Source organism: Sitophilus oryzae, unplaced genomic scaffold (genome assembly GCF_002938485.1).
Source record: "Sitophilus oryzae breed Bouriz unplaced genomic scaffold, Soryzae_2.0 scaffold_1494_pilon_pilon, whole genome shotgun sequence".
NCBI lineage: Eukaryota > Metazoa > Arthropoda > Insecta > Coleoptera > Curculionidae > Sitophilus > Sitophilus oryzae.
Window position 1 is genome coordinate 5446606 of NW_022146163.1, and position 27463 is coordinate 5474068.

Here is a 27463-nt window from a genome sequence, read left to right on the forward strand (position 1 = left end):
TCATAGTGTAGGTCTTAAAATCTTAAAATACATTTTAATTTCTAAAAAACAAGGCCGTGTTAAAATTAATATGTCGATTTTTATATTTTTTTGTTGTTTAGTTGTATTTATTCCAATTAATATTATGTGGTGATGACAATTTAACATCAAATCTATTATCTTTGTTTCTATTTCGAAATTTTTAAGACCATCTACACTAGACTCTCATTGGTTAAATTGTTATGCCGGGTCCAAACCAAGGCGACAAAAAGTAAACACGATTTTGAGACAAGAACAAGACAAACTTGCGACAAAAATGGGGAATTCTGACAAGACAAACTTGAGACAAATTCTCCACACCGCAAGGACAAAAGTACAACAAAGTCAAAAGTTTAGTTGTTGCGAATGATTTTTATTAACTATGTGTGATTTCACTGGTCTCCTACTGTTGGTAGCACACACCATCCACACTGCGCCGACAACTTGTCGTAAAATATACGAACAAAACATAGACACTTTGATCTTTACCGACTCGAGACGGGACATTGAAAAGTCTCCGAATTTTAAAATAAAACAAAAATGAGACACAAATATCGCAGAAATGTATTGGATTTGTCGCAATTTTGTCGTAAAACATGAATGTTTCTATCTTGTCGTTGTTTTGTCTGCTTGGTCTGGACCCGGCATTATGTTTAAAAAAAATACAAATAATACAAAAGCATAGGTACGGAAATATTAAATAGAAGTTTTACACTTAAAATTAAGTAATATTGTTTGTTGTTTGATATTTTCTTCTTACTTACATTAGTTAATAATATCGAGACATAATACATATACCCATACGATCGAAAAAAAAAACAGCATCAGAGTTGGCTTAGAAATAACAGCGCTTTCAGATGGAGCGGAGCGTCCGCCGCGTTTTTTTCAAGATAGCCGTCGGACGAACTCCGCGAGCCATGCTCTCATACGCGACCCATGTGAAATTGTTCATATAAACTCATGGTACTTGCTCGAAGTCGCGGATGGTCCGCTCCATCTGAAACCGCTGTAAAGGTGTTTTTTCAATTATACAGTAGGTACTTTATTATAAAGGGAGACCTGATTTTAACAACAAAAATGTTATATTTGTATCTGGTTAAAATCAAACAATATTATTTTTTTTAGACACGGATTTAGATATGATTCTAGGTCAACATTTTTTTCATTAGAATGAATAATTACCGATTCTCTTTTTATATACAAAAATACGAAGGAAATAAAATTATATTACATTTTTTGGCTATACGATTTTTTTTAAATGGTGATGAACCTTAATTGGTTTATTCCATTTACAAGATAAGATGAAAATCAATCCAGATGTTTTATTATCAATTTTTAGCTATTGATATAATATCACTTCACTTTTTAAGGCGAAACTAGAGAAAATGATCTCCATTCGGTTATTATCAATCAAATTGCACACGTTTATTAATCATTAAATTTTGAACCATCATCATTTTAAATTTCTACGTTTAAATTATAATTTATACATTTTCGATTTTTTTTTAATATCAACATAAAGATAGTATGTGGTTCTTTTTTTCGAATATTTAAAATACATAAGAAAATACGATTATACAGGATGTCCCAATATTCTGTGGACATAGAACTACTAACCTTTTTGGAATCAAAATAAGGTCATTGGACACAATTTACCTCTATACCAAAGTGGCCCGTATGACCGTTAAGGGCATCAAATTTTAAAGAAATAAATACTTTGAAGAAATGAAATACTGAAGATATTTTAACAACCGATATTCCGATTTGAACGAGATTTGGGATGCCTATGTTTTGCTAAGCGTTTTAACGTTTGTCTTTCACAAAAAAAACAAAGAGAAGTACGGGAAGAGTGAAAACTACCCCCACACCTATACAATTTTTAGTAGAAATATTTTCAACTCCACCGACGACTGATTTTTTCACAAATGACATTTCACAATAAGCTTAATAAATTTTAAATTAATTACGTTCTTGTTTATTTTTGATTGATGCCCTCTAACGCACAAACGAAGCACTTTTGTTTAGAGGTTATGTTTTCAGTTCAAAAAATACATAGTTGTTCTATGTCCATGGGATATTGAAACTTTCTGTATATTTTGTAGGTCTGATTTGAAAAAAAAAATCCCCAATTTTTTTTTCTCAAAACTATGAGACGTGAAGGTTTTTTTACAGGAAACAAAAAATGTAGTAAATACTAGTAGGACCATTTTACGAAAGAAAAAAAATAGGTCTTCGATTGGAGTTGAAAAATATTTCATCCTCCCCGTATATTTTCTTGATTTTTGTGAAAGTCAAATGTTAAAGCACTTAACAAAAGATAGGCACCCCAAATCTCATTCAAATCGGAATAACGGTTCTTAAAATATCTTAAAAAATGCATGATACCCTCTAACGGACAAACGAAGCACTTTTGTTAGAGGTAAATTGTGTCCAATGAACTTATTTTGATCAGTGGCGGCTCGTGACCCGTGTGACTGGGTAGGCAACAAAATTTTAGTTGCGTCTATTTGCCCTCCCCCCCTAATTTACATAATACCCTAACCCAGTTTGTAAATATATGTTATCTCTGGGTTAAAACATAGCTCAAGAATATTTAGGACAAAACTAAAGCAAAAATAACAGCATTCAACGTAATGACATAATGATTTACATGTACAAGTATATGTTTTTTTATCTATTACTATATTGTCACTATCTATTACTATGGAGTCATCATAGAATTTTATTTTATTTTTTATTTATTTACGCAAACTTAAAAATTGGTAGTATTGAGAGAAAGAATAATTATGTTTTATATATTAAATTGATGAGTCGGTAAGAATAAAGAAAAGTTATTTATTATTATATCAGTAAAATCATCAGATTGTTGGAGAGCTCTGAATAGATCTTTTTAGATTGAAAGTAAGGCAAGTGACGATAAACGTTTATTTTTCATGGAATCTCTACTACAAATTTTAATGCATTTCAAACATGAAAAGTGTCTCTCAACCCAAGTACTTGTAAATGGTGTAGTAACAAACAAACGCACAATTTGAAAGCCTCTGGAAATATATTTCCAGGATTATTCTCCTTAATTTATTTTATAACCGAAATTATCATATCTATTATTAATACCTGCAAATTATTCATTAATTTACGTTGATCAATAACATTTTTTGTTTGTTAAATCACTATTAAATGCGTTGGAAATGTATCAATATAACAAGTTTGTTAAATCAGATGTTAAATGTGTTAGAAATGTTTTATAGGATTTTTTAAATTTTGGATCCGCAAGAGATAAATAAAAATAATTGAGACATACCTATCTGCAAACCTTATTTCTAAATGTATAACAATGATTCTTTTATTTCTGTGGCGTGTTTTGAAATACAACCGGTTATATCATTTTGAATAATCTCGGACAAGCCCGAAAAATGTTTCCAATTTGCTTTAAACGTTTTTTGAAATTGCATATAAAAGTTTTAAATGCTACGTATAATGAGTCATATGAAATATCCCCTTAATAAAACGTGATATATTCCCTTATGAAATATCGGGAAAATCCCCTTAACTTCTAAGCCTACCGAGCCTCCACGCCTTCATGCGAAGGCGACCAGAGATTTCGCCTAAGCCCCGCCTTAATACGATACAACTCCGACTTACGTCGCGTCGCTACCGCACGATGAGTTAGACAGAAACAGAAGACTGCCGTACGTCGTGCATCGACTCTGATAGTAGGCGATGCAGAAATCGCCGAACAAAGGCACTCCAATGTGCAACGGTCAAAATTATTTTGTTTTCTAACGCAGCACAGTCAGCGTACGCCAGCGATAGGGAATATTTTAATATACAAGACCACAAATACTAAAATAATATTGATTATTAAAACACACTATTTCCACGGAATATTGGGACATAACGTGTATATAACATAGACCTGTATACAACACTCTACGACATGGAATAAAATAAGTATTTTAATATAAATAGTGACCTATAGCCTCGTTATAAACAATAATAATTATCGGATCAACAAAAATCTAATTCAAATAAATTAACCTTCACCGATTGCATTTATTAGTGTCCGTGACTGTAGGTAATGTTATTTCTCTATAAAATAATACACAATAGGCCTATTTTACATCATTATCTGTCATTATGTTTCTATGTTCATGGTATAATGTGATTTTTCTGTAAAAATCTGAACTAGATTATAGCAAATCATAGAATATCTTTTGCGTTAAACTCAATCTATGCCTGATATGTAGGTTTTAAATGATGAAGAAAATTGTAATAAATTTAAATGAAGAAAAGATAACCTGAATTGATGGTAATATTTTTTTTCTGTATCAGATATTTACTTCATCTCTTTACACATTCATTTTAGTATGGTTGAATTCGTTAAAATAGAGTACAACTTAACAAGTATAGCTAGAGACGTGAGAAATATAAAATAACACGCGACCGGCGCTATCCCCAAGTCTCTTCCTATATTTGTACAACTGTATATTATATGTATTCAATTATAAATTTAATTGATCATTTTAGACCTAAAATCAGGAGAAATCAGTAGGTTTTTATCATTATGATAGTTACGTCGAAATCACCTTTGATGATAAGAAAACCTATGATATATTTTGAGAAAAATAGAGGTTGAGACAAATAAGATAAAACATAAACAAATACAAAGGAAAGTAATGCAGAAAGAATGTGAACCTATATGAGTTTATTAGCGACATACTAATTCGTAAGTTTCTTTTATTTTGAAATTAATATTATTAAGGATAACTGACAAAAAAACGAAGCTAATTTTACTTTAAAATTGCTAGTACTATTCTGACTTAATATTCAATTTTATTGGGTATAGTAATGCCATTATTTTTGCTGGTAAATAACATCAAAGTGAATGGTGATCACATTCAAAATATTGATTACTTTTTATAACAACACGAAAACCGTCTAATACCGGATGTCTCAAAACCCTTGTTTCAATGGAATATCAGTTGCATGTAAAATTGAAACATGCGTGAATTTTTTTACTATGATATAGTACCGTCTGGTGTCTGGTATGACTTTCAGTTTGACAGAAAGTGTATTGTTTTTATTTTAAACTACAATCGTCTACAACTCTGTAATACCGTTGATTGAAAGAATTGTAATACTACAACTAATAAATATAATGTAATAATGTAACTCTACAATGTTACAGTATAGGCACAAACAGGTGGATGGGGAAATGGAAACCGGCCCGGGAATAACAGGCAACCGGCCCAAATCCACAAAAAACAAAATGACCATAACAAAGAAACATATTTTATTTATTAATTTATAAGTAAGAGTGTTTTTGCTCGTGCTCTTTTGCCTCTGGTTTTTTAAAAAATTTAAATTGTCTTGATCAAATTTTGCACAAAGATCAATTTTTCAGGGTTCTACTGCTTTTAGCTTCTCAGGCTCGGTTTTTACCGAGTTTCTACTGCTTTATTTCCATTATCGATAACGGAAATTTGATCTTGAATATGCTACGATTTTGAGTCACAATTTTGAAAACTTTTCTTTAAGACTTCGGATTCATTCAGTTCAGCTGGCCCAATCCTCTGTGAAATACATTATTTTTAGTTTTTCAGGTATATACTTTCTTACACATTTGTAGAAAGAAGTTCTCTCTTTTCTGGTAGAGCAGCAGCCTCGTCGTGTATACGGATTTTTAACTGAATGAACCGCGGTCGCCATTAAAACTGCTGCATTTTTTAAGCTATTATATTAGTTCTTATCACTTTTCCTCTACATTTGGCATCTTGTATGATAATACCATGACTCAAACGAAAAAAACCTGGACCTAGGCAGTGGATATAAATGTGTTCTGAGGTAATGCTATGTTACGGTCCATAATAAGAATATTTTTCCAGACATATTAATATTTTATTATCTAATCTAGTTTAAACCTTATTTAACTCTTCTCTTCCGTCTCAGTAATTTTTAGTAAATTAATTTTAGCAACATTTTAAACAACAGTTTAGACTTGGCGTTTAGTTCTCAAGCATAAAGATAGCCATCACAAGTTTTCTGTCAACCGCAGAGTTCGCGTCAAATTCGTCGATCTTTTACAACATACGTAGTATTAGACACAGCTACTTTGTAGCGCAATTTTTTGAAGCCGCTACAAAAGTTGCATACAACGTTCATACACCAGCAGAAAGTAGCCCAAAACGCGCAGTTTTTATGCAGCAGCTGCCTAAAAAGTTGCAGGTCGACACTACATGCTTTTCATATGTTCACACCAAAGCGGTACTTTTGCAACAAATTTTGGTAGCCGCAGCTTTGAGGGGCAACATTCAACAGTACACCACCCCACAGCTCAAGGTATCGTGTGTGTACCTTTGGGAGACGGTTGCGTTTTTTTTAAAATGGAATACGAAACAGTGTTAGCAGCGGCATATTTATATGTGACTTTGGCGGCGAAACAAAAGCGGCGACAAAAAAAAACAAGAGTGTGGGTCACGGACCGGCTCGTCTTTTCGTTTGGTTGTGAGAGAATGGACTTTTTACGTTCCATAAACAATTCCCTTGCTTCTACCGCTTGTATTAAACATTTTACTTGTTCTCTGTTCCAAATCGCTTGTTTTGACTTCGACGACAACGCAATTTGTCGGTTAATTCTTTACTAAAGGTAGTATCAGACACAGCTACTTTTGTTGCACAATTTTTTTGCAGCCGCTACAGAAGTTTCATACAGTGTTCATACACCAGCAGAAAGTAGCCCAAAACGCGCAGTTTTTATGCAGCAGCTGTCTTAAAAAGTTGCAGGTCGACAATACATGCTTTGCATATGTTCATACCAAAGCGCTACTTTTGCAACATATTTTGGTAGCCGCAGCCTTGGAGGGGCAGCATTCAACAGTACACCACCCACAGCTCAAGGTATCGTGTGTGTACCTTTTGGAAGAGCAAACCGGATTTGGAACTTTTCATTTTTGAACGTTCTTTCGAATATTGTGCACGCAACGTGTAGTTTTCCTTTTTTATGTCTTCATCGGGCATATGTAATTTAGAAGAAATTTCCAAAATAGCGGCTCGTCTTTTCTTTTGGTTGTGATAGAATGGACTTTTTACGCTCCAAAAATACTCCTATTAAACATTTTACTTGTTCTCTGTTCCAAATCGCTTGTTTTGACTTCGACGACATCGCAATTTGTCGGTTAATTCTTAACTAAATACCTACATATAAATCCTGGACTTAACTGAAAAAAAGTGTATACATTTTGGGCATACCAACAGAATACTGCACCGATGTCCGCAGTAAAAGTTTCAACTGATTAGTAATATTTTGCTGCACTTGTAACCTTCCTGAACGACTGTTCACATACGGCTATTTCTTAAACTGCGCGCAACAAAAAAGTAGCCTATGCAACCAAGCTGTGATCGCAACGTTGCAGGTTGCCTAGGTATTCACACTTGCAGCAGATCAAGTTGCGCAGTTTTTTAATGTGCTGCGCAACAAAAAAAGCTATGTCTGATACTACCTTAACGCGATGTCCGCAGTAAAAGTTTCAACTGATTAGTAATATTTTGCTGCACTTGCAACCTTCCTCAACAACAGTTCACACACGGCTATTTCTTAAACTGCGCGCAACAAAAAAGTAGCCTACGCAACCAAGCTGCGATCGCAACGTTGCAGGTTGCCTAGGTATTCACACTTGCAGCAGATCAAGTTGCGCATTTTTTAATGTGCTGCGCAACAAAAGTAGCTATGTCTGATACTACCTTTACAATTATACGGCATTCCACTGAAACAGGGTTACTGAGACTACCGGTATAGCAAATACAATTTTTTCTGAAACAATTTAAAATATAATATAATTTAGATTTTTATATAAACTAAAAACAACAAAACAAGACCATTTTAAGTACGCAAACATAAAATTGTTCTTAATCCTAGCTATCACCGTCGGCTTTTTGGTGCGGTATAAAGTCCATCGATGCCGAATTAATACAGTACCTCTTCTTGGTGGGTGCCGGTCCGTCGTTGAACACGTGGCCTAGATGGGAACCGCACTGGGCGCAGGTCACCTCCGTCCTGATGCGGCCTGGTTGGGATATGAGGAGTAAAAGGTTTGCTCCGACTAATGAGACCGTTTGGGGCGCGAGGTAGGACGTTTGGGAGGGAGGGAGGGAGATGCGGTAACCAAAAAAACCAGAAAAAGCGGGTGAATGATAAATAAAAATGAGAAAATTAAAACGAAAAACGAGTGTGGAGTGTGCGCAGACCGGGGCCAAGGCGGGGGAACAAAAAGAAAATAACGACATTAGCTTCGTCGAAGGAACAGTTTCCACGCAAAGAACACAAGCCTCCGTGGGATTAGTGATTTTAAGCCACACAGTCACAAGCAAAACCCAGGTTAAGGACTAGTTTAGGATTGTACTATTACTAAAATCATTCTGATTTGTTTTCTGGCAGCTATTAATTTTTGGCTTAAGTACGGTGTCTTAAGAAATTAAGAATAGTTATTTAAATTAAATCAGTATAAGTATTATAGTATATTCGCTCCAGAGATATAATGCATCATTTCAACAGACAACATGTAAAAATTACAGAAAAACAAAACTATAGTCAAACATACAGTATGTTTGTTTGATATTAAATAGATATAGTAATACTGTGTTATAATGTAAATTTATAACTTTGTTTTTGTGACGTCCAAGGTTATAATAAAAAGTTTTGATAAAGATCGAATATAGATCGAAACGTTGACTCTGATAATGTTCCACTTGAAGGAAAAAATATTTTTTTTATTACGGACCATAACCCCAGGAACCAGTTTTCAAAAAAATATATATCTATTGTCCGAAGAATGACATAATCCAAAAAGAAATTTATTTTTTTATATACCGGGTGCGTCTCAAAAGTGGCTCACCCCTATAACTTTTTTATTTTTTCAGATAAAAAAACGAGATTTCGTATTTAGTATATAACATAAATTAGGATTGATTGATTAGGTTGGTTAGGTTAGGTTAGGGTTAGGTATTCAATTGTTTTTGGTCACTTCTTGTTTCACCGGAAATGACTAGAACTTTTGATCTTTAAATGGCACCGTCGGTATTTTTTTACTTTATTTGCTAGAAAATGACATTCTGAATAGAATGACATATCATATGTCAACTTTTGACATTCTCTTCTAGAGTGCCATGGATATGTTAAAAACACCAATTCTTAATCAAGGAACCTTGGAAAAATAGATTTGATCGTCTAATGTTTTTAATATCTTATCCTGGCCAGTTAGAAAATGCTCAAATCGTATTTTTTAATAATATCTCAATTTTTTCAAATGGAAAGAGGGTGGCTCATTAACATATTTGGAAAAGGCATTTTTTTACGAATAATTTGATATCACACACTTGGTATTTCGAATAAAATTTTTGTTACGACCCGCAAGTTATAATTTCAAATAAACCATATGCGAAAATGTCAAAAGATGACATATGATATGTCATTTCATTCAGAGTGTTATTTTCTATCGAATAAAGTAAAAAAATACCGAGGGTGCCGTTTAAAAATCAAAAGTTGTAGTCATTTCCGGTGAAACAGGCAGTGACCGAAAACAATTGAATACGTCAATCAATCTTAATTTATGTCATATAGTAACATACCAAATGTTGTTTTTTAACTGAAAAAATAAAAAAGTTATAGGGGGGTGAGCCACTTTTGAGACGCACCCTGTATAATCAAGGTAACCTTAAACAGACACCCCGTTTTTATGTCCAAAGTGGTATCGCATTTTCATTAAAAAAATAAAAAGTCATTAATCAATAAACTCTCATTTATAAGTATGTTAGATAGTATTCTACGTACTCTACCGGCTGCGTCTCAAAAGTGGCTCACACCTATAACTTTTTTATTTGATATGATAGTGTATGACATAAATTAGGATTGATTGACGTATTCAATTGAGCGTCCGGATTGCACAACGACCTTAGCGCGTGGCCGCGGGAAGCTTAGTAGGCAAGCGAGACAGCGACGTGCCGATTTAACAAAATAGTTTTAAACCTGCCGTCATTTTGTTAATAATTATCGTATCGTGTTGATTTTTGCATAGAAATACTCATGAGTCTTTAGCGCTTCCGACAAGCCTAAATAACTGGATTATTTTTTATATTTTCGATTTGTTTACATTGCCCGAGCATATTAACTTTGAGATAAAAATCTCTGTTATAAATTTTAAAGCTGACAGATATGAATACTATCATTTAATTAGTTATACATTTAGTTACAACATATTCAAAATTTAGGTCTATCGATATATGTTAGCAGTAATAACGAGTATAAATAAAAAAATGGTCAGTACAACGCTCGCCGTTTTTAGCGCACGTTCAGCTTTGGTTTTAGTTTTAGCGCTATTTTTACGGAAAATAAATTCTGAACTTTGTTCAAATGACAAGAACATTATCATTGCCGATATCTCCTGATTATAAAGTAGTTCTTTTTTCAAAATATTGCATTGTTTTAGCTAAAAAAAACTTGCATTATGCAGCTTTTTTGCGAGAGCTACCGGCGCTGCGTTAATAAAGAGATGGCTATGTACGTCAATCGAAAGATAGTATTTGCGACAGTCTTTTGTTTACACGGAGTATAGAAAATTTTTGCCACAGCTTGTTTACTACCAGTAGTATTTGTGTTTTTTTAAATTATTTATTATTAAATAGAGGTAAATGCGACCGAAAAGAAAGGTCAAAAGTTATTAGAAATCCGGATAAATGGAAGTGCAATATTTTCAAAAAATCTCGTGACGAGGTAAAATTACAGTCTATTGTGGCTATGAATGACGTACATAGCCATCTCTTAATTAACGCAGCTCCGGTAGCTCTCGCAAAAAAGCCGCATAATTCAAGTTTTTTTTTAAGCTAAAACAATGCAATATTTTGAAAAAAGGACTACATTATAACCAGGAGATATCGGCAATAATAATGTTCTTGTCATTTCATCAAAGTTCAGAATTTATTTTCTGTAAAAATAGCGCTAAAACTAAAACCAAAGCTGAACGTGCGCTAAAAACGGCGAGCGTTGTACTGACCAGTTTTTTATTTATACTCGTCATTACTGCTAGCATAAACCGATAGACCTAAATTTTGAATATGTTGTAACTAAATGTATAACTAATTAAATGATAGTATTCATATCTGTCAGTTTTAAAATTTATAACAGAGATTTTTATCTCAAAGTTATAATATGCTCGGGCAATGTAAATAAATCGAAAATATAAAAAATAATCAAGTTATTTAGGCTTGTCGGAAGCGCTAAAGACTCTTGAGTATTTCTATGCAAAAATCAACAGGATACGATAATTATTAACGAAACGACGGCAAGTTTAAAATTATTTATTTTGTTAAATCAGCGCGTCGCTGTCTCGCTTACCTACTGAGCTGCCCGCGGCCACGCGCTAAGGTCGTTGTACAATCCGGACGCTCAATTGTTTTTGATCACTTCCTGTTTCAACGGAAATAACTACAATCTTTTGATTTTTAAATGACCCCCTCGGTATTTTTTTACTTTATTCAATAGAAAATGATACTCGGAATAGAATGACATATCATATGTCAACTTTTGACACTTTCGCATATGTTTTATTTGAAATTGTAACATGCCGTTCATAACGACAATTTGACTCGAAATCCCAAGTGTATGGTATCAAATTATTCATAAAAAAATTCTTTTCCCAAATATGCTAATGAGCCACCCTTGTTTCATTTGAAAAAATTGAGATGTGATTAAAATTAGGGGCAATATTTGGGCATCTTTTAACCGGCCAGGACAAGACAGGTTAAAATATCTTATTAAGGAGGATCCTTGATTAAAAATTTGTGTTTTTAACACAGCCATGGCACTCTAGATTGAAATTTAAAATGCAATTTTTTTGTAAGCGAAAATGTTAAAAGTTGACATGATACGTAATTCTATTCTGAGTGTCATTTTCTATCAAATAAAGTAAAAATATACCGCGGGTGCCATTTAAAAATCAAAAGTTGTAGTCATTTCCGGTGAAGCACGAAGTGACCAAAAACAACTGAATACGCCATTCAATCCTAATTTATGTCATATACTAACATACCAAATCTCGTTTTTTTTATCTGAAAAAATAAAAAAGTTATAGGAGCCATTTTTGAGACGCACCCGGTATAAAAAAGATTTTTTTGTATTAAATGAAATTTCATTCTATATAAGATGATATCGTTTTATATTCTAAAATTATTATCTACAGAAATGTCAGATATATTACATTATATTTCTAAAATGGATATTTTAGAGAATTCAGTATGAAAAATATATGTATAGGATACATTAAAAAATTATAATTTTATGTAAAAATAAGCTTTGAACCACCCTAATCCATAATTTATAAACAGTTTGATGTTAAAATCTCAAACAGGACATCCGATAAAAAACGTTTTTGGAAAAGTTCCTTTAAATTTTCAAACAGCTCCATATATTGATCATTTGTAACATGCTACACATTGCTTTCTAATTCGTTTTTTATTATTATGATTATTTTATATTACATCTCTTTACTTTCTCCATATAAATTCTAGTCATTTAACTTCCGGTAACGAACGGAAGCCATATTTATAAGTACACAACACTTCACTACATAAATTTAAAGTAGTAGAGGGATGCTAATAAGAAAAAGACTATAAAATACAATTTAAATGCTGTTAATCGTTTTTAATCATGCAAAAACCACCTGGTGCATAAAAAATAGTCAAAGCTGGTTAAAAAAATGATATAGGTATTCTTGTCTTTAAAGAAAGTATTATAAAAATGTCTTAGTACTCTCTAGTACAAATATTACTTAATAAAACGTTCTAAGAAAATAATCTACACCCAATACCACAAAAATTTGTCAGTAAATGTTTAGAGTAATGTGGTTAAAGAATAATAAAAAGCAATGTTGATGCATATTATGTTATCTAAAAAACTTTCCATTTTAATTATTCTTATCACTGAGATATCTTATAGGTACATTAGTATTATCACTAATTTAATGTATTTCCTTCCAAAATATTATAATATACTTCCTGATTATGGAAGTTCCATACTTTTCATTTCACTTTGGACATAAATATTTAAAATTAATAGCATTTGCATATACGAAAACAAATCAGTTATTATTAAGCAAAGATATTTTAATGTTTTATATGTATTTTAATTACACTGTTAAAATTATTATAAAACTCTTTAAAATATCTTAACTTAAAAAATAAATAAATACAATTTTTCTGTGTATCTTTTATAAATACTTAATACAATCATCGATAATTCAACAATGATGTTATTAAATATTTATGTTTGTGCTACCGAAAAAAAATAATTTAAATTAACTAGGTATGTAGAAATACCTATTTCTGTAAAATTAGTGTAGCTTTTCTCCAGCAAAACTTTTCATAAATTAAAAAAAAGTTAATTTTAATAAATATGATAATTTAACATTACCAGCGTAACATTAATAAATGATAATTGTAGATAATCTAAACTTTTATATCTATGAAATTTAAAGAAATCCTTATTTTCAATGTATTTAATTTTGTGCACAAAGGCTGCTAATAAATTAAGGATAAATACATAATCAAAAGAAAAAAACAGATGATTATCTTATGCAATAAATTACAGAAGACAGACCATAAACAGTCTTTTTTTATCAAAATGAAAATTATTTTGCTGAATCATTATATGGTTAGTATTAAAAATATCTTCTATTTCTTATCAGCATATTAAGCTTAAGATTAAAATACCTCCACTTGTGTCTGGAGTGAGTTTAATTTTTCCTTGATCTAATACATCATTAAAAGCGGGCCAACCACAACCTGAATCGTATTTGGTTTCTGAGGTAAAAAGGGGCTGCTGACAGACTATGCAGACATAAGTACCAGCATCGTAAACTTTATTGTAACATCCTTCAATAACACAGTAATGTTAAAAAAATAGAATATAAAACTGGTTGGTATAATACATACCTGAAAATGGTCTTTCAGTGCCTTTCTCTTGTGTAACATGATACTGTAAAGGTGTTAGTTTCTTTCTTAGTTCCTCTTTATCTATTTTATCTGCCATTCTATTGCTTGCTACAAGGAAAGATGACTAAAGTACTGGTTTAAATATTTGATTAATTATTAAATATATTAAACCAATTTGAACTTAATTCAAAAAAGCAACTGGAATCCACAGAAATGTAAAAATAATGATCCTATATATCACTAATCACCTGTTAAATGAAATTTAAATTTTGAATTTGCAGAAGTAAATAAAAACTTTTGGAAACACTGTCTTGAAAGTCTGAAAGTGTTAAACATACGCACGTCTATTTTATATCAGAATAGAGTAAATGTACATCACAGTATTCACAGCATATAAAAGACAGAAATCTAATATATAAATAAATTTTTATTTTTGGTTTTAAGTTCGAAATTTTCTCTCCCCTCTACTCTACAAATCCCTACCACAGATCCCTACCACTTTTTAAGTATAATTTTACTTATCCATTGAATAAAAACGAAAATCCACAGTAAATTTTTTAAAGCTGTTGAAGCTCAACAGTGGAATATGACATTAATTATATATGACTCATATATAATTATATAATTATACAAATTTACCTAGAAATAAAAATTTCAATTTTTTTGCAATTGTAAAATAACAGATATTAAAATGTTAAGCAGCTTTTACCGATTAAGGGCTCTTACGTTTTAGTTAATACAAATCTTTACTCACCACTCAGTATTTCCAAATGAAAAAATACAGAGATAACAACCTGACCAAGTTACAGACAGAGTTTCACGATAATATATATGATAATAGCAATGTTACTAAATTTAAAAAGAAGAATGACACTGACTTCTGTCAATCGAACTGTCAGCTGTCAGAATTTTCTCAAAGTCAAATCTGTCAGTTGTGCTGTTTGATTTTTTGAGCCAGTTGATAAATGAGTTTCGGGCATAAACAATGAACGAATTATGTTTTTTAAAAAAATTTGGACACTTTTAAAGGGGAGTTCAATGGATTAAATTATGAAGAACGTATCTGTACAAGTACTAGACAGTGACATAGCTCTTCTTTTACCTAATGGTGTTTATCAAATTAAACAAATGGAAGCAAAGTCGTCTAGATTGAAGCAAATTTGTCTTTTTTGTCTGGCTTTGTGTCTCTTTGGTATTTTTGGATTCGGATATTTTTGCCCCGAAAAAGTAAGTTTATTTTGTTAATTCTAGGCTATACTCAATTTAGTATACCCTCAATTTTCATGCAAAGTTATTGCAACAAGTCTTCATGAATACTATTCAATATTTCTTTAAATCTAGAATACATTTTTAATATAATATAATATTATGATAGGTAAAACTTATATAAGCTGCGTTCGACATTACAAATCTATTACCTCCTCGAACGCTTAATCAATCTTTTTGCGTTCGACATTGCAGATCTTTCTGATTTTCTCAATCTGCTCCGCGTTCGGTATTACATTTGCGAGCGCTCCGAGCGGGCTCGATCTCCTCCGGATAATTTGAAGGAGCTTATCGAGCTCCAACGAAAAAAAGGCGGGAAATTTGTTTGAGTTTGTCGATCCGGTCGATTTATGGCAATAATCCAATAATATAACCTCAAATGTGAACTAAAGCCGGGAATAATATGTGGCCGGGACTTAAAGCAGATCAAAGTTTGGTTTTTACATTATAACAGCATATGAATAATTACTTATACGAGATTTTAATACCACGGTGAAACGTTTTTTTCTTAACTTAGATTCATAGATAAAAATGGAGGAAGCTGTAGTATCCGTGATTGAAATTCTGGATGAAAATACAGAGATACATAAAATAAACAATGAAACATATATTTTCAATAAAAAAGGTAAGAATACCGAAATACCTAAATTAACTATTATTTTTATACTTGTATTTGTAGAAAGTACCTATGAACCTATAAATTTGCAATATGAAGATATAGAAGCTAATAACTCAACTTTAGAACTCCTCGATAAAAAAAGTCCTCTTTCGCCAACTGATTCAAGTTGTTCTACAAATTCAATACAAGAATGTAAGAGATTGTGGACCAGAGATTTAACTCTATATTTCATCAATTTAGTTAGTGAAAGAGATGAACAGTTTCAAACCTGTGTAAAAAAACATATTTGGACAAAAATTTCTTCCCAACTTAACGAGGAACATGGAACTACCTTAACTTGGCAGCAATGTGAAACCAAATGGAAAGGACTGACAAAAATATATCGTGAAATTGTAGATCACAATAATACTTCAGGCAAGCAAAGAAGAAAGTGGGAGTTCTTTGATGCAATGCATGCTGTTCTCTTCAAGAAACCAGAAATATTGCCAGTTGCTACTTGCAGCAGCAGCTCTGGATTGCAAGTAAATAAGTCAGGAGAAAAGATATTCAAGAAGAGTGCTACTGATAATGAAGAAGATAAAAATGAGGAGACACTACAAGATTCTAATTTTGTTAAAAAGAGAAAATCTTCGGCCAGGTCTAACAGCATAGAGAGGAGACATAAAGAAAAAATGATGAGACAGGATTGTTTTAATAACCTATTTCAAAAATATATTGATATATTACAGAGCCAACAAAGCAATAGAAAGCAAGAATAAAATAATTTGTTTACATTTTAATAAGTATTTATATTTTTGTACATTTTGTATGTATATGTTTGTATTTTGTTAAATTAAATTAAAAATAATAGTTTCTGTAGCTTTTTACTAATATATTATAAGTGCCAAGAAAGGAAAATATACTAATAAAACAAAATTGGGGGGTATTTCCTTATAGAATTTTATTATTTATAATGTTTTAATTCATTAGTAGAGCATTCATTATATTATTCCTCTTTCGAACTGCTTGCAAATCTTCTCTTACATCATCAACAACTGCATAAACATTTTCCTCAATTAAAATCTCTTCTTCCAATTGTAAATCTGCAATATCTTCCAGTAGATCTCCATTTAATATGCATATATTATGAAGAACAGTTCCTGATACAATAATTAGTGGGATTAGATCCAATCTAGTTGTTTCTAAAGACTTTAAACGACGAAACCTGCCCTTTAGAAGAGCAAATGCATTTTCTATCACTACTCTGCATTGTGACAGTTTGTTGTTGAAATTAATTTGGGCAGGGGTTAAAACTACATTATTTTTGAAACCAACCAGTAAATAATGTGACAACTTATATGCCAAGTCTCCAATAAGATGATGATCTTCTGAAATTATCACAGAGCCATTTCTTATTCTTGAGTTAAGGTCTGACTTTCGAAATAAACGCATATCATGTATAGACCCAGGTTCCCCCTGCGTAAACGTCCAAGAATAATTTTTTGTTGTCGCATACCCCTGCAATAAAACTGAGTGGTAGCTCTTCCTATTGCAGTATGAGTTAGGTTTTCTTTTGGTTTCAGAATCCTTATGTGGGACCCATCTATTGCTCCAATTATTCCTATAAACATTTAGATGAAACATAACTAATTAACTGAAAACCAAATTAACATTACCTGGAAATCCATTAATGGCCCTAAACTCCCTTTCAATTTCTTCTGCCCTTACTTGACTTGGCCAAGAAATAATTTTAAATTTCTTATTTACTTTTAGCAGTAGATTACAAACTCTGTATAAAATGCTCCAACAAGTACTCCTACTGATCCCAAACGATCAGCTACAGATCTAAAACAAGGTTTGAATTTTACCATGGTTAATAAAAGTTGCATATTGCCTCTGATATAACTCTGAGAATAGAACTCACCGAAAACACTCCAAGTTTGCCAAACACCAAATTGTAACCATAAGTTGCTTATCAAGTGGCACAGGCACTGTTCCACAATGAACTGTGGAGTCAGAAACGCTATATAACTTGCCAAGTAAGTCTTCAAATGTACAAAGGTTTATTCTAAAATGAGATTTAAATGTATTATCTGAAAGTCGTGGCACAATTTCTTCAGCATATTGTTGTACCCTTGGAGCTCTTTCTACTTCTGTTTCACTATCACTGCTGTCAAAAAATATACTGTTCGCAAAATTTAACATCAGACCTATTGCCTGGTCTGTGTTTATATCCATTTTAGGCAGATTTAAATGGAAAGTCTTTTTCTCTTTTTTTTTCTTAATTGAGGTTATATCACCGAACCACACAGAAAATAGGTTATATTTATAGTATTTTTGAACAGAAAGGCTCTGACAGCTCCGAAAACGTTCGTCTTCAAAATCGCATATCTGAGTACTCCGCAATCACGTGATTTAACTCGGCCTCTGCCCGCCCTCATCTGCGATTTGTAATGTCGAACGCAGCTATATTGTTAAAAAGTTTTAGATTACCAGAACATTCTAATATAACTAATATACATACCTACTGCAATTTTTTAAATTATGTTTATTAATTTTATACACACATCTTGATGTAAAAACATTTATATTTTATTTAAATATCTATTTGTATTTTTTTATATTATGAAACACATTGCAATAAGTTAATAATTTATTAAATAAATTCATGTGAGACCACATTTGTGTTACTTAACCTGGAGTAAACGAAGGGTAAATTATGTATTAGTGGAATTGAATTTATTGAGTATTTGTTTATTACATATTTTATAAAATTAGATAAATTTATATAGATAAAATTATTCATGATTATAAATAGATAAAATATGTGTTTCAGCCAAATGTGAAATTGTTCTGAAATGTTAATCTGTTCATATTATCTGTAAATTTGTTTTTGTCAAATAGAGCAGTGGAGCAGTTCACATATATATTCTCTATAATTTTTTTATTTCCTTGAACAAACCAATTACTATGGAGTTTTTATGACAATTAAATATGTGAAAATGTTAAAGAAATGAAGAGTACATGGGAACATCGATGAGGATCTTAAAATGATAAATGTTCAGGAGAGCGCTTTTTAATTTAAATTACGTATGGACTTTTATGGGTTTTCCAATTTTTAAATGCCTGTTTCTATGTGACCGTTATGGATATTCCCGTTTATTTAGGTACAAAAAGATGTAGCTTTTTAAGACGAAAAATATTATGTACTAAAATCAAATTAGCAAAAAATGGACTTTCATTATTTTTCCGAGTGCTCTTCAAATGGTATATTTTCTATCCTCATTAGAAATTGTGAGTGACGGTATCGTTGGACGACTACTAAAGCTACAATTACATTACATAAAAAATACCATAGTTGTATGTTTTTAAATGGGTCACCCTGTATATTATTACATTTTTAGTTTCTAGGATTAAAATTGATTAAAATAAACGCAAATTTAATTAAGGCTGATCTTACCGTTTATGAAATATTTACGTTTATGTGAAAAAACAGTAAAAATTTTAATGCTGAAAAGTTTTTTAAGTGTCTAAAACCAAATATTGTACTGAAGCTTTTCTATTTACTAAATTTTGTGCTGCAATAACAAAAAATAATACTACCTTATACAGAATGTCTAAAAGATTATTTTAAATAATTACTAGCTTTAAACAGCAATAACTTGTTAAATTTAAATAGAACACCCTGCATATTTTACGAGAATCAGATGCATAATTTAATTGTCTATAGAATTATATTATACCATTTTTTACTTATCTCTTTAAGTTTTTGTAGAAAATATATTTTCTTATAATTTAGACCTTATATATCAATATACCCATGGAATATTGACATTTTAGATTATTTTTAGAGATGTAACAGATTTTCAAAGAACGAATATATATATTTATTGTATACTAATATTGTGGAATACCTAGTTTAATTGCAGGGTCGTTTGACAATATACCTCACAAGGTGGTCAAGCGATCTCTTGAAACAAGAGGGGTGAACAGTATTAAATAATTCGCTGGTTTCGGGAAATGCTCTCAACACGAACAGCAGAGGCTGAGATAGGTACCAAAACCGTAGTTATTAAAACAACGCAAGAAACTCCACAAGGTGGAGTGACCTCCCCCCTACTGTGGAGCTTGGTAGTGGATGAACTACTGGAAGAATTAACTCTAGCGGGAATACACTGCATAGGGTATGCAGATGACATAGTCATCATTGCACGGGGGAAACATGAAGGCACCCTGTGTGATATTTTCCAACGAAGACTCCGCATCGCTGAGAAATGGTGCAGGACTGTCGGGCTGAGTTATTAACTCAGATAAAACCGCAGTAGTGCCATTCACCAGAAAGCGAAGTTTGAAAAACTTGAAAAGAATCCATCTAGATGGAAAGGAAATACTGCCATCACAGGGAAGTGAAATATCTGGGAATAACCCTGGATAGTAAACTTCTCTGGAACAGGCATATTAAGAACATTCCCAGCAAAGCCACAAAGGCTCTCATGATATGCAGAAGACTGGCGGGAAATAGGTGGGGCTGCGCCCCTAACATTTTGCGCTGGATGTATACCATGATAGTAAGACCCATGATTACTTATGGAGCAATTGCTTGGTATACAAAACTAGAGCAACGTACAGCAAGGCAAAACCTGTGCAAAGTACTGCAAAGTACAGAGACTGGCATGTATCTGCATCACAGGTGCCATGAGAACATGTCCAACAGCAGCAATGGAGGTCATTCTAGACCTAACACCACTGCATATTGTCGTCGGTAGTTATGCCAATGCGACAATGATTAGAATGGTCATTGACGGAAACAGTACTGGGAGAATTTTCAGGTCAGGGGCTTGGAACACCCTCAAAAAGAAAATTCCACTTCTCCAACTCCCAGTGGATGACATACCAAGAATTTACAACTTTGAGAAACACCTCACTGTAGTATTGAGTAATAAAAAGGATTGGAAGAAAGAAACGCTTACTCAGCATATAAAAGACCATACCATCACGTGGTATACTGATGCTTCCAAAACCAAAGCAGGGACAGGGATAGGAGTATTTGGGCCGAAAACTAAATACTCCGAACCAATAGGCACCTACCCCAGTATCCTTCAGGCAGAAATTTACGCTATCGAAAGATGCGTACAATTTATCTTAGATAGGAACTATCGAAAACAGGAAATTACCATCTTATCTGATAGTCAAGCAGCACTCAATGCGATCAACTCAGTAACCATCAATTCGAAGTTGGTCAAAGAATGCCTAGAGAAGCTTAACAAATTAGGCAAAGAAAATAAAGTCCTCCTTAGAAGGCAATGAAAAAGCAAATGATCTAGCTAGGAAAAGAGCGAACACTCCACTAACTGGACCAGAACCGTTCTGTTTTCCAAACGGGAACCAACTGAAAGCGGAACTGACGAATCTGGAAGACTCTATCCGTAACTTGGAAAGGGTGTCCATGTGTCCAACAACGGTCTAAGACACTCGAAAAAGTTCCTCAGAACTTACGACCGAGAAAAATCAAAGGTTTTCCTTGATTTAAGTAAAAACAATCTTCGGATTATCACGGGGTTTCTAACAGGACACTGTCTCCTTAACGAACACCTCAGTAGGCTGAAGCTGAGAAACAACGGCGAATGCAGATTTTGTGGGGAAAATGGTGAAACACCAAAACACCTTATCACTGAGTGCGCCGAGACGACGACCATTCGTGCCATGAACTTTGGTACGTTTGATGCGAGGATGGAGAGCTGGCCTCTGTGGGGCCGTTTCAGATACTGGTTTTTGTTCAAGCCCTGAGACTGTATGATGAGTTATAACTCGGTATAACTCAAGAAAGTTGAACACACAATAGATCTATAAGGTCGCGGTGATTAACTCTCCTCCTAAACATTCTACATACTTAGTTTGTTTATTATGTTACTAGAATCGATAATTTGTTCCAATTCCAATTCCAAAATATTTTTCTGTTTGTTTAACTTTCAAAACAAATTAATAACCCCCGATAAACTTTTGATATAACCCAAGACAGTTTGCCGGATTAATTATAAATTATGTTTTATAATTAGATAATAATATAATAATTATTTATAGATTTCCTAGGAAAAATAGCGTTAAGGAGTTACATTTATAAATGAAATAGGATAAATAAGTGATAACTAGACGTTCTTTTAATAACATTTTATTAGAATTACACATTCAAGGAATTATACGTTGACGCACATGTCTTTGGGCAGCTTATTAGCCACTGGGTTAAAATTCTAAAGCATTTTTAAGTGATTGTTTACTTTTGTACAAATTAGTCTTACCAATAATAAAAATTACATACTTAATTTTTTTAATGAATATAGTTTCCGTTATTCTAAATCAACTGTTCATATATTTAAATAATTAAAGAAAGTTGTCATATTACTAATATTACAGAAACATGCATAATGCATTATTTGCTCGATTATTTGTATATATTTAATTATTAAACTAAAAATGTTTTAAAATTTTTAGAGCTATTTTATATTTTTGATATTGCTTGGTTGTTAGTATTTCATATATTGTAGTTAGAAAATATATTTTCGATGAAATATTTTATTGAAATAGTTAATGGTATACCAGATATTTCCATAATTAGTCCGGTCGAGATATTAAATTCCCTGAGTTTTTTTATGGGGCCTTTTTTATGATTCTAAATAATTTTTAAAGTGTTAACGTTGAAATTAAGCCTGGAAGTCACTTCGTAAATTTTGGCGTTTGGTCGCTACGTTAAATTATACCAGCAGAAAAAAAATAAGGTGTAAATAAAAATAAGATGTTTCCTCTCGGAAACGATAAGTAGCTAAACGACCAGTGAAACCTCTACGGATAGAACTAGTGGAGCTCAATATTCGTCCCATTTAAAGTGTGTTTCGAAAATGTACAGTTTTCCAGATATTTAATAATGTGGATTTCGATAGTCGATTTTCTGGATATACCCCTTTGGAAAAAATAAAAAATAATTTTTTTATTTAATAACTTTTTCCACTTTTCTCACTTGGTACGGTTAGAAGACGTTAATGTAAGAATTCTAAATGCAATTTGACCCCCTTTTTAGGTTATGTTATATTTAAAAAAAATTGGCTAAAATTAAAAAATCGGTTTTTATTTTTTTCTCAGCCACAATAGGCCCTCGCGGCCGCAGTGGTGGGTCACTCTTTCACTACAATACTATCTTTGAACATGCTGAATATTTTTAGCTGCACAGACCACAGATTTGGCGTGAACTGTACTAGACTATAGACTGTCGAAATTATCTGTATTTAAAATCCTTAAGTGACTCACTCACTCAATAATCACGATCATTTGGCATACAGGTTGATTCTAGGGTTTAGAGGTTTGATAAGAAGGGATTTTTCGAAATTCCAGTTCCAAGAGGGTGAAACTACCCCTCAAATATTAAACAATATTTTTTATTTAAAAAATGGTTAAGTTTCCGAAAAAAACGCTTAAACACGTATATTTTATTTTGTTTTTTTACATATTTTAAGATTTTTTAAAAATGTATACAGGGTGTTTCGAAAAATCTGGTCATTGATTAATCACGATCCTGCTTAAAGCGCTTGACTAAAGAGCTGATTTTTGGAAAACGGATTGACTTAGAGGTTCGATAAGAAGGGATTTTTCAAAACTCGAATTCTAAGGGGGTGAAACCACCCCTCAAATATTAGAAGATTTTTTATTTAAAAACCGGTGAGTTTTCGGAAAAACTCTTAAACACGTATATATTATTTTGTTGTTTTACATATTTTAAGATTTTTAAAAACTTTATACAGGTTGTTTCATAAAATATGACCATTGAGCAATCATGATTCTGCTTAAACTGCTTGACGTTAAAAGCTGATTTTTGGCAAACGGATTGACTTTAGGGTGTAGAGGTTCGATAAGAAGGGATTTTTGGAAACTCGAATTCTAAGGGAGTGAAACCATTTCTCAAATATTAGAATATTTTTTATTTAAAAACCGGTCAGTTTTTCGGAAAAAAAACTCTTAAAAACGTATATTTTATTTTGTTGTTTTACATATTTTAAGATTTTTTAAAAATTTATACAGTGTGTTTCATAAAATATGACCATTGAGTAATCACGATTTTGCTTAAACTGCTTGACGTTTAAAGCTGATTTTTGGCAAACGGATTGACTGTGGGGTGTAGAAATTCGATAAGGAGGGGTTTCTAGAATATCAAATTCCAAGAGAGTGAAAACGCCCCTCGAACATTACAATATTTGTTATTTAAAAAACGGTTAGTCTTTCGAGAAAACGCTTGGACACGCATAATTTATTTTGTTTTTTACATATTTTGCAATTTTTTAAAAAATCATACAGGGTGTTCCAAAAAGTTGGGTAATTGATTAGCCACGATTCTGCTTAAACTGCTTGACGTAAAAAGCTTATTTTTGCCAAACGGATTTTTCGAATGAGATGAAACTACCCCTCAAATATTACCAAGTTATATAATAATATCGCCATATTGTTTTTTCTCATGCTGATATAAATGTGAGAAAATTTTATCCAGTTTGTATGTTAATGGAAATTCTTGCTTTGCTTTATCATCATCATTACAAATGATTAATTCGACGCGAACGAAGTCGCGGGTACACGCTAGTCTCTTATAAAATCTGAACGCATAGTGCGAAAACACCGCTATCGATTTGGTCTTAAGATCTCAACTGTGCGATTTGACATGCATTTTATTTGTTTTTAATCTTTATGTTACTTCATTAAAATCAAATAATAATGTATGGGCTATCGCTTCTTTGATTAATGGTTCTTAATAATAATTTTTCACTTGTTGAATTTTACAATATTGCCACAAAACCGTTCGTTAGTTAAATTAGACTTTTGATTATCCACACGGAACCCAGCAAAAACGTAACAATATGTTAAACATGCACTGTAAACGCAGTCGGTATAATTAAAATTGAACATGACTAACGATTCACGTAGCATTGCCTTTACAACAGCCTTTACGTTGAGTGCAAGATGCATTTCCATAAATAATTTTGAAAAAAGAGTATGCTCGTTTAACACCTGACTTTAATTTAAGATCATGTTAAAACATGTTGAAAAACGTCTTTCAAGTTAAAGCAGCTGTATGTATATAAATATTGTACATTTATACATATGTATATGTATATTGCAAACAAATGTGAAATATTAAGATATATCAGTGATAGGCATTATCATCTTTTTTGTAAAAAGAGAATCTGATGTTTACAAAAATTATTTTGATTACACAATATAAGTAATATTTTAATGTCTAATATTAATTTAGCTGCAAAAATGTAGAATATTGAATATTTTTTAATTAATAATTTTTAGATACCTATTCACTATTCATGTAGAATATTAAATACTAGTCCAAGAAAATAGACCTTTAAATACGAAGTTTTGGTAAAAAAAAACTTTTTTAGGAACAAGCTTTTATTTAAATACACTAAAAAGAAAAAAAAAATTCTTTAAAACTTTTATTATGAACTCATAACGTCATTACACAATTTTATATTACATATAAGTTTGTCGCAAGATTTGAGTGTACAGTTGCACTCATAAAAATCTGGTACGCCAACTTTATCTTGTAATTCCTAGTCTAGTGGTCTATCATAACACAAACTTTCAAAATGAGACAGGGGAGACACAGGTTTTAGTTAATTTACTTGTTCATCGATGTAGAGAAATCTCCCGACAAGCTTTTATATAATATAAAATTGTGTAATGACGTTATAAGTTCATAATAAAAGTTTTAAAGGAAAAGTTAATTTTTTTCTTTTTAGTGTATTTAAATAAAAGCTTGTTCTTAAAAAAGTTTTTTTTTCTAAAATTTATTTTCTACTTTTTAGTTATGGTGGTTTCTCAGTGCCACACACTTAAACTCAATTTTTTTTTCTTAAATAGCTTCCCATGCGCATTCTAATAATATGTATATCGATTTTCATTAAAAAAGGAGAGCTTAAGAAAAATGACAGCTGTCAAATTTGACAGTTCAAATGTGAGACAAATAAAATGAAATCCGACTCTGGGGCCCCCTAGGGCATCCAATACAGGGTGGCGCACCTCATTCGCCTCGGTTGATTATACGAAAACGGAAAGATGTAGAAGCAAAATATTTTTTGGGTATATGTGGGGCGGTAATGTGCACAATTTAAAATTATTTTGAAATGTACAGGGTGTTTCAGAACTAAGATCCATACCAAAGTTATATTTTTTCTTATGGAACACCCGGTATTTTATTTCCTTTTTGGATTCTTGGGCCCAAAAAAAGGTATTTATTATAAGGGTTAAATATGTTTAAAATCCTTGGTTTTTGAGATATTTAAAGATATTTAAATTTGCATGCTACAATAGAATAGATTATTAACACACTGTACATTACTTTTCAGAATCTTTTGATTATCCACACGGAACCCAGCAAAAACGTAACAATATGTTAAACATGCACTGTAAACGCAGTCGGTATAATTAAAATTGAACATGACTAACGATTCACGTAGCATTGCCTTTACAACAGCCTTTACGTTGAGTGCAAGATGCATTTCCATAAATAATTTTGAAAAAAGAGTATGATCGTTTAACACCTGACTTTAATTTAAGATCATGTTAAACATGTTGAACAACGTCTTTCATTTAAAGCAGCTGTATGTATGTATATAAATATTGTACATTTATACATATGTATATGTATATTGTTATAGGACTAATGCAAACAAATGTGAAATATTAAGAGATATCAGTGATAGGCATTATCATCTTTTTTGTAAAAAGAGAATCTGATGTTTACAAAAATTATTTTGATTACACAATATAAGTAATATTTTTAATGTCTAATATTAATTCAGCTTCAAAAATCTAGAATATTGAATATTTTTTATTTAATAATTTTTAGATACCTATTCACTATTCATGTAGAATATTAAATATTAGTCCAAGAAAATAGACCTTTAAATACGAAGTTTTGGTAAAAATTTTTGATATAAGTTGCTTTCAAAGGTCTAAAAACGAATTGTGAAACATTTTTTTAAAGTCACCCTCGAAAAGGGGCGAAATAAATAAATAAAATTATTTTTTTGAAATTTTGGAGATACGGTAAGAACTAGAAAAAGTTGTGGAATGTCAAATTTTACATAGAAATGATCTCTACACTTTTTTTGCTCAGATCAAAATTTACAGAAATTGGATGTCTAGAAGCCTTGTTTATGTATTCTCTAGAAGCTAGGACATGATAGTAAAAAAATTATAAGTTGCTGAAAAATTCATATACCTAGGTATTTAATATTTTTATTCACTTTTTTTTTATTATTTATTTATTTCACCCCTTCTCGGGGGTGAATTTAAAAAAAATATTTCACATACCGTTTTTAGATCTTTCAAAGTAACTTATTTCTTGGACAATATTAACGGTAAACCGCGAGGTAAATTTTCTCTTAATAAAAATCATAATCACAGGAAGCTGACATTATTAACGAGTTTTATACTGATTTTTTTATAATCTTTATATTATAATATTTACAATTTTAATACATTATACCTGTAGTACTTTTCCAGTTTGCTGTGTTGGAGATATACTTGAAACAGTTAATAATATCAATA

General features: G+C 31.7%; 3 protein-coding genes across 6 annotated transcripts in view; 2 read left to right on the forward strand and 1 right to left on the reverse strand.

The window, feature by feature from the left end:
- The window catches only part of LOC115877581 (methionine-R-sulfoxide reductase B1), a 22114-nt gene extending 7621 nt beyond the window's left edge, over window positions 1-14493 (reverse strand). Inside the window, exons 1-5 of one of the 4 annotated variants that reach the window (XR_004049368.1) lie at window positions 14247-14493; window positions 13999-14106; window positions 13777-13938; window positions 6931-8117; window positions 6324-6372 (exon numbers count right to left, since the gene is read on the reverse strand). Coding sequence is in view for 3 of the 4 variants with exons in the window: in XM_030893825.1 (XP_030749685.1) it covers window positions 7930-8117; window positions 13777-13938; window positions 13999-14106; window positions 14247-14334 (546 nt within the window). In the remaining variant the exon portion in view is untranslated. The other 3 variants (XM_030893825.1, XM_030893826.1, XM_030893827.1) reach the window with 3 other exon arrangements.
- A 423-nt stretch (window positions 14494-14916) lies between these two features.
- Window positions 14917-27463, forward strand: part of LOC115877578 (heparan-sulfate 6-O-sulfotransferase 2) — a 57424-nt gene continuing 44877 nt past the window's right edge. The window contains exon 1 of the mRNA XM_030893823.1: window positions 14917-15225. Within this exon, the coding sequence (XP_030749683.1) occupies window positions 15049-15225 (177 nt within the window). The 5' untranslated portion in view covers window positions 14917-15048. The remainder of the gene's footprint in view (window positions 15226-27463) is intronic.
- LOC115877579 lies at window positions 15388-16708 on the forward strand. Its single transcript, XM_030893824.1, has 2 exons — window positions 15388-15889; window positions 15944-16708. Exons 1-2 carry the CDS (start codon window positions 15796-15798, stop codon window positions 16639-16641), a joined length of 792 nt encoding a protein of 263 aa, XP_030749684.1. The 5' UTR covers window positions 15388-15795; the 3' UTR covers window positions 16642-16708.

Bases quoted from the DNA above. Each gene is read 5' to 3' on its own strand.
- LOC115877579 (XM_030893824.1), top strand. From the start codon at position 15,796: ATGGAGGAAGCTGTAGTATCCGTGATTGAAATTCTGGATGAAAATACA. The intron at 15,890-15,943 runs GTAAGAATACCG...TTGTATTTGTAG, and splicing joins ATATATTTTCAATAAAAAAG to AAAGTACCTATGAACCTATA.